General features: G+C 42.0%; 1 protein-coding gene across 1 annotated transcript; it reads left to right on the top strand.

The window, feature by feature from the left end:
• The first annotated feature begins 258 nt into the window (after nucleotides 1-258).
• rps16 (ribosomal protein S16) lies at nucleotides 259-7,911 on the top strand. Its single transcript, XM_033038226.1, has 6 exons — nucleotides 259-347; nucleotides 444-495; nucleotides 2,706-2,807; nucleotides 6,534-6,630; nucleotides 7,577-7,624; nucleotides 7,718-7,911. Exons 1-6 carry the CDS (start codon nucleotides 271-273, stop codon nucleotides 7,861-7,863), a joined length of 522 nt encoding a protein of 173 aa, XP_032894117.1. The 5' UTR covers nucleotides 259-270; the 3' UTR covers nucleotides 7,864-7,911.
• The last annotated feature ends 320 nt before the right edge of the window (nucleotides 7,912-8,231 follow it).

Genomic DNA, 8,231 nt, shown 5'->3' with positions numbered 1-8,231 from the left:
GCGGTTTTTTAACAAAGATCTTATAGCAGAGCTCCTCTATAATCTTTGGTTTTTAACAAGTAGGAAAGTACGGTTTTCTTGCATTAATAACATATACCGGAAGTGACGGATGTCCTCCAGATGGATTGATCGGCTCCGTGCGTCGAGCCCTATGACCCTATGACCCAGTGACCTTCCGTGCAACCCCCCCTATACACACACGACAACAACATGTCAACCAATGAAAACCTGACCAGGCGGAACTGCCGTAAGGCGAGTTGCGTCGACCGGATGGATGTCGCAAAAGCAGCCCCTGATTTGCCGTGTGGGAAACCCCGCGCGCCCTCTTTCCGCCACCGCTGCACTAGGTGAACGTCGCGCTCAGCCGATGCGGGACTCTTAGAGGTTCTCCACCGCCTTCTGTGGCCCCTCTGACTTTGTTTCCCTTTTTGTTTCAATTTTAGGAACATGCCGGCTAAAGGTCCCTTGCAGTCCGTTCAGGTTTTCGGGCGAAAGGTGAGGTTTTTGGTCCCAGTGTCGTGTGGAGGAAGGGACTTCCCGGGCCTCGTGCTGCGAGCGGGCGGTGGAACGTCCCCGGGCGGTTCTAGAACGCGGCGCGAGCCCGTTCCTCTGTTCCCCCCGCCGCTGGCGTTCCAAATTGGAACCCGAGCCCGGGGTACGGGGCCGAGCTCGAGCTGTTCTGCTGGGCGAGCGGAGCAAGTCTGGCGGCTGCAGCGGCCTGCAATCGCCGTGAAGCTCCCCCTCCGTTAGTTTATATACACATCTCCGGAGTCTTGAGAGCCTCCCATGCCAAAAAATAAACCGTGCAAATCGATGCGATTTACTCGAGATTAGCCAAAGATATGAGTGCTGAAGATTAATTGCCAACGTTGTAACCCAATAAAGACACAATATGCTGGAGTAACTCAGCGGGACAAGCAGCATCTCTGGAGAAAATGCGACGTTTCAGGTCGAGACCCATCTTCTGAAGAAGTTACTCCAGTATTTTGTGTCTATCTTCGATGTAAACCAGCATCTGCAGTTTCTTAATGAACACAATGAATAATCCATCAGCACTACTCTATTTAATAGTGTACTATAAAGTCTTTAGTCATAGAATCATACAATACAGAAGCAGGCCTTTTCGCCCAACCTGGCCATGCCGTTCAGAATAGCCATCTGAGCTTGTCACAATTGCCCACTTTTGACCTATATTCCCACTAAATCAGAGGGACTGTTTCTCCTACCATGGATGCTTCTAACATTGTGGAGTTTTCCCCCCAGCTATTTACTCAGTATGCATTGAGGGGACAGTTTGAGGTGACTCATTTTACTCCGTATGCATCCCTCTGAACCACTCCAATCTATGTACATGTTCATATATTTGTCAAATGTTAGTGTACCTGCTGCAACTAATTCTTACAGAAGAAGCAGTTGAGGCAGATGTAATAACAATGTATTTGTTCCATATATGTACCACCCTATGTATGAAAATATTGCTCCCAAACTGAAAATGCTCCCAATGTACCCTCACCAATGACTTGTGTAACTGCAACATAACATCCCAACTTTTCTACTCGATGCACTGAATTGATGAAGGCTAGCATGTCAAAAGTATTCTTCACGACCCTACCCAGGATGCCATTTTCAGGAACGATGTGCTTGTCTTGCCTCTGGTCCACACAATTCCCATTGATCCAGTTATTGTGAAAGACGTACCCAGTACTGACGTTGAAATATGCAACAACTCCAACTATCTGAAATAAGCTCCATTTGCCATCTCTCGGCCCACTTACCCAACTGATGATGATCCTTCTGTAATTCTTGATAAACTTCACTGTCTATATTACCAATTTATACCAAACCTTTAAAAAAAAAAACTACTTCTAATCAACTGCTAATTGATCCATTTAATACTGTGCTTTGTCCCCTCAATGCATACTGAGTAAAATACTGGAGGGAAAAACACCACAATCCTGGAAGCATTCATGGAATGAGAACCAGTCCCTCAGATCTCTAGTGAAGGTTGCGTGATTATAGATCAATGTAACATCTTTAGTTTGCAGTAACATATGTATACTTATTGCTAGTGACGAGTCTTTTATTGAAAATCCTGTGGGGAATAACTGATATTGGGAGCAGCAAACTCTCCACCTTTCCCCGGTTGACTAAATTCTTTTAATAACACTATTTTCTATAACATGAAATATCATAGGAATGCAGCTATTGTGTGATAGCAGAACTACATGTATGTAGTATGCATGAACGTTAGGAAAAGCATTGAGTCTTGGACCTACTGCTCGCTGTATCCAGTGAATTTCTATCCTTTTTGATGTGTTCTATTGCTTTGAGTAACTGCAATTTGCTTTGTGTTATTCCTCCTTTTGAAAACTATGTTACATCTAAGTGTTCATTTGGACGTTCTGGTAGTTCACCAACGATGCAGAAACAGTAATCTTTTTCTGAATGTGATTGCATCCATATTACATCTCCCCATTTTCGAAAATAGATTTACAATGGCCATTCTTCAGTCCTCTGGTATTTTCTAGAAAAGTGATGTAAAATATCTATGCCTATCACGATTTCCCCCCCCTCAGTCTCTTAGGATGCCTTCTGTTATGCTGTATTTCCTTCAGCATAACCACAATGTTTAAGATTGTATCTATCTCTAATGCTGCTATTCACCTTTAGATTAAATATCAACTTGAAATTTTTCTGCATTACAGAAAACAGCAACTGCTGTTGCCCATTGCAAAAGGGGAAATGGCCTAATCAAAGTGAATGGAAGGCCCCTGGAACAGATTGAGCCAAGGACTTTACAGTACAAGGTAAGTAAAGTTCCTTAAGATTCAATGATACTTTATTGTCCCATGTACCTAATTACAGTGAAATATTTTGTTTTGCATAAGATCACATTTCATCTAAGCAATATACTAGTGTCGCCACGTTTTGATGCCAACCATGTTACAAAAAGTTCACCGAACAGTCCTATCTACTGCCTGCCACCGCAAGTGGCAGAAGCCCCCATTCAGCCTGGGTGGCCCCACCCACCTCGTTCTCAGCGGCTCCCTGACAGCCCTCCTCGCTCTCCAGCGGTCCCCTTGCTCGCGTGTCCCCTGTTCTCAGCGGGTGAACCAGGCCTGCGGGAAGGCTTGGCCTTGCTCACTGGGATACAGAAAGGATCTGTGACTGTTTGTGGCTCTATATGCGCTATCGGAGTGTGTATTGACCAGATTGTTGATGCGTTACGGTGTTCTGAAATGCATGCAGGCTTTCCTTTTGTGGATTGTATTCTTTTGAAGAAGCTGAGGTTGCAGGAGATCTATTTTTCTTTGCTGCATGCTATGCTGCCTACCTTCTATGCTGCAATAATAAGCCAACAGATCAAGATAATTCTGGGTTTCGTCCATGCCCTTTTGAAATGAAAATCTGATCTCAAAACCTTCAAGGAGGCTGTAGGCTTTTGGAGAGTTGATCTAGCTGTTCCTCAGTTTGATTAAGTTGGGAATGTGGAGTTAACAGATGTGTTACTAAGCATGTGGGCTTTATCCCTGTGATCTGAACTGTAGCCTTTGAATTGACAAGGAGCTAGTGCATTGTTCTCAAGATGTTCCTGCACCTCTTTAGATTTGGTGTCATAGTGATTTTCCATTAAATATTTTTGTCTAGTGCTGCTGTTGTGGCAAAACATAAACCAAGCTGTTCATGGCATTGTTCCTTAAACAGCAGTAATGTTGATGAAGATAAATAATTGCTAGACATTTGGCAAACCCTCCTTTGTATCCTAGATATTCTTCAGATATTTTCTGCCTATCAGGAATTCTTTGGTCAGGGTTCAGTCTGATGACTCATCCAAAGAATGTTTTTGCAGTGGTGCAGTTTATTCTTGTCTAAGATTACGAGTCTTAATACAGCTTGTCTTGGAGCTGAGGCTGGTGGCATTGTCTAACCAACTTGGACAGACTTATGGACCTTACTTCTTCTGGGTTTAGATTTAGGATATATATATATTTTTAAGTTGCTTCTTGTGGACAAAGTGGGGAACCGTGAAACTATTCCAGAAAAATCACTCGATTTGATATCTTGATCTGTTGGTCTCCTTTGCAACTTTATGTCAGCTTCTGATAGAGAAGTTTGTGTGCTTGCAGTTTATGTGCCTTAATGAAAGTTGGGTGCATCATCTCAGATGCTCTGGGAAACAGTAGGAATGTGTGTAGCAAGGCTTTTGCGGTGATTCTTCACCTTGGAAAAAGCATTTGCAATATTACAGGCCACAGTAAATACTGTAACGGGAATTTCATAGAAGTTAGGATAAATGTACTGCACACCACCTATTGGAGGTTAGTTGTATGGTGTAATATTATAGACTGATTGGCACTGACATTAGTTAATTCAATAATTTTAAAAAAAGATTCTTCTGTGAGAATCTTTGTTCTGAGGTTGTCTCCTGCTATCTATTGTGACTTCTGGGGGAGGGGAGATTTTTTAGGTAGAAGAGTAGAATACGTTTAAGAAAGAGCTGCAGATGCTGGAAAAATCGACAGTAGAAGGGAGGGGAAAGAGGGAGAAAGCAAGGACTACCTGAAATTTGTTTAGTCAATTTTACTTCTCCCTCCTTCCCCTCCCCTTCCCAGCTCTCCCACAGCCTACTGTCTCCGCCTCTTTTATTTTTCCCGCCCACCCCCACATCAGTCTGAAGAAGGGTCTCGACCCAAAACGTCACCCGTTTCCTTCGCTCCATAGGTGCTGCCTCACCAGCTGAGTTTCTCCAGCTTTTTGTCTACTTCAGAGTAGAATATAGTTTTGCTGACTGTCATCTTTTAGTTTAGGGTTATTACTGTCACGTGTATTGAGATACAGCGAAAAGCTATTTTTTGCATGCTCTCTGGTTCAATTAGATGGTACCATACGTAGATTCAATCAAGTCAAACTCTAGGTAGGGTTTGACTATTTATAGCAAAGGGAAAGATGCACAGGGCAGAATATAGTTCTCAACATTGTAGTGCACCAGTTCCATAGATAAAGAGAATATTATTAGAACAACTCAATGGTGCTAGATTTATAGGCAGAAACGAGATTGAAGAGTAGACTGATTTGTATGGGATGATAGTAAATCCTCCAGTGGGACCAGCATGCCAGGAGTACGCCACGCTCCAGTGGCATTGTCTTGTGGTTTGCTCCATTTAACAGTCAACCACATGTGATTCCATTATACTGTGGGGGTGCTGTTGTTGTACAGGGCCTTGCTGCATTGGCTGATCGTGGGGTCACACAAGGTGGGCCTGTACTGCATTTGGAGATCTATGCCAAATGCAAGCATCTCGCTATTGGTGGCAAACTCTGGACCATCATTGTCTATCGATTTAACTTTATTCTGGGAATGGTCTGCATTGGTATACTTAACAGAACTTGTGGTGGCTGTCATTCCTAAGAATCAAATTGGATATGGGTTTTTAAACATCTCTTATTTATTAAAAAAAAAAAGCAGGAACCATCCCAAACAGCTTGCAGCCTAGGAACAAGAAATTGCACTGATGGTCACCTTGGCCATGACAAGCATCTTTGTGTTCTGTATTCTGTGTGTTTGTTGCATTCTTTCCATTAGACTTCATTAATTCTCAAACATGTTCCTTGGTCACTGTTGGGCTTTGCATGTTATGCCAGGATGGAATAGAGATTTTGCTAGTTCAAATCAAAAAAATTATGGATTCTGATAATCATATAAAAAAACATTAAATGCTAGGAATATTCAGCTGGGCTGGCAGCATTTGCGTGAGAGACTGAGTCAGGGCCCTTCCATTAAAGCTGCTAATTGATCAGAAACTGAATAGTGATGCTGTTTGAACTTAAATGATAAATTTGTATTTTATATAATGTACTCAAATTTTGGTTTAATTGACTATGATCCTATATTGTAGAACATAGAACAGTACAGCACTGGAACAGGCCTTTCGGCCCACTATTTCTGTGCCGAACAAGCCACCATGGTCAATTAATCTCCCCTGCCTGCACACAATCAATCTCCTTTCACTCCCTGCATATACATTTGCTTATCTGAAAGCCTCTTAAATTCTACTATAATATCTGCCTCCGACATCAACCCTAATGTTGTGTTCCAGGAACCTATCACCCTCTTATTTAAAAAAAAATCCTTCCACGCACATTTCCCCCTCAGAATTTAAAAGCTCTGCCCTTTGGTCTATGACATTTCCACCCTGATAATGACTATGAAAGTAGATACAAAATGCTGGAGTAGCTCAGCGAGACAGGCAACATCTCTGGAGAGAAGGAATGGGTGACTTTTCGGGCTGAATATTAAATTTTGTTTTACCTTCATTTATTTTCAATTGTTATATCCACGCAATTTTACAATTTCTGAAGTAGAAAGCGATTGTTGGAGCAGGAAGGAACTTTTTTTTAATCAAGAGCCGCATTAATTGTGATCTTTCTGGGTTGTGGAAGATGTTATTAAAACTCAATTAGGAGTATTAATGTAAATTTTACACGGGAAAATATACATAAATTAAAAGTAGCATAATTTTCTTTCTTTACAGCTTTTGGAACCAGTTTTGCTGTTGGGTAAAGAAAGATTTGCTGGTGTCGACATCCGTGTTCGTGTGAAGGGTGGTGGTCACGTAGCTCAAATCTATGGTAATATCAACACTATTTATTTGTACATTCTCCTTCTCAGAAATTCTTTAATTCCAAGTCGTGTTGCCTGGGGAAAATATCGTGCCCCAAGTATAGAGGTATCTGCATTTGCCTCTTGCTAATTGCTGCCTGCCCCTAAAGGAGAACATGTGTAGGAAAGAACTGCAGATGCTGGTTTAAATTGAAGGTAGACACAAAATGCTGGAGTAACTCAGCAGGACAGGCAGCATCTCTGGAGAGGAGAAATGGGTGACATTTCGGGTCGAGACCCTTCAGACTGATGTCAGGGGAGTGGGCGGGCAGAGATAGAATGTAGTCGGATGACGTTTCGGATGAGCTAGGGTATCTGTCTACGGCATTGATTCAGGGTTTCATCTAACTAAGATATTTGTTGTACGAGTAATGGATTAGGTTACTGGACCTATAACTGGTGCCCTGAACTGTTGAGTGTCGACCATACTCTGATATCTGGGGGATTCTAAATTCAACTAGTAGTTAAGTAAATGTGGAGTAGTGGGAGTCGGGGGGGGGGCTGTTATCAGGTATAGTAACCGCAAACCCGCCTATTTTCATAAAGCCCCATCAGGTTCAGTAATCTGCCATCTATATCTGACACTGTTTCTGTGACACCCAACAAGCCTGCAATTGATTTCTTATTACCACCTCCATTCTGGGACAACTAGTGGTAGGCAGTAAATACCAGCAGTTACCCAGACCCATTAATGAATATTTACAATGAGCTCTAGGCTTTCAATCTGATGGGGTTGAAGATGAAGGTTGGCCGGTGTTGTAAAATTAAAGCAAATGTCAATTGAATAAAGACCCTTTGTTCCAAATCAGAGCAAGATACCCTTTGCATTAGATAGGTCAAATGTTTGGAGCAATTGATCTTTGTAAACCTTTTTTTTGTAAGTGGCTAACCTATTTTTTCTTCTTTTCTTAACAGCTATCCGTCAATCCATTTCTAAGGCATTGGTGGCTTACTACCAGAAATGTACGTTTTTGACAGCTTTTTACTCTAGTACATTATCTGCCTTTTTCCCCTCTGGGCAATGTTAAAGTTATGGTTGTTGTTGTTGCTCTGCAGATGTAGATGAAGCCTCCAAAAAGGAGATCAAGGACATCCTGATACAGTATGACAGGACCCTGCTGGTTGCTGATCCTCGTCGGTGTGAGGCCAAGAAGTTTGGTGGACCTGGTGCCCGTGCACGTTACCAGAAATCTTACCGTTAAATGTTTTATTCTGATTTGTGGCAAATAAACATCTAATTGTCAAATAGACTTTTATATCTTTAAAATATTCCTATAAAGTGATGATCTGTTTCACTGTATTGGTTAATATGTCATTTGTTTGTAGATTTTTACAAAGTTCTGCTCTAATCCCTGGGTTGTCTTTCTGTTCTCACCTCTTTAAATTTTTCTTCAAAATATTTGTTTAATTTGGAGAAACAGCGTGTAAACAGGCTCTCGGCCCACCAAGTCCGCGCCAACCAGCGATTCCCGTACAGTAACATACAGTACACTATCCAACGCACACTAGGGACAATTTACAATGACACCAAGCCAATTAACCTACAAACCTGTACGTCTTTGGAGTGTGG

Source organism: Amblyraja radiata, chromosome 19 (genome assembly GCF_010909765.2).
Source record: "Amblyraja radiata isolate CabotCenter1 chromosome 19, sAmbRad1.1.pri, whole genome shotgun sequence".
Classification (NCBI taxonomy): Eukaryota; Metazoa; Chordata; class Chondrichthyes; order Rajiformes; family Rajidae; genus Amblyraja; species Amblyraja radiata.
Note: the sequence above shows the minus strand (reverse complement) of the source record. Positions and strands in the feature narration are given on the sequence as shown.

Bases quoted from the DNA above. Each gene is read 5' to 3' on its own strand.
- rps16 (XM_033038226.1), top strand. From the start codon at position 271: ATGGATGTCGCAAAAGCAGCCCCTGATTTGCCGTGTGGGAAACCCCGC. The intron at 2,808-6,533 runs GTAAGTAAAGTT...CTTTCTTTACAG, and splicing joins CAAGGACTTTACAGTACAAG to CTTTTGGAACCAGTTTTGCT. The intron at 7,625-7,717 runs GTACGTTTTTGA...GTTGCTCTGCAG, and splicing joins GGTGGCTTACTACCAGAAAT to ATGTAGATGAAGCCTCCAAA.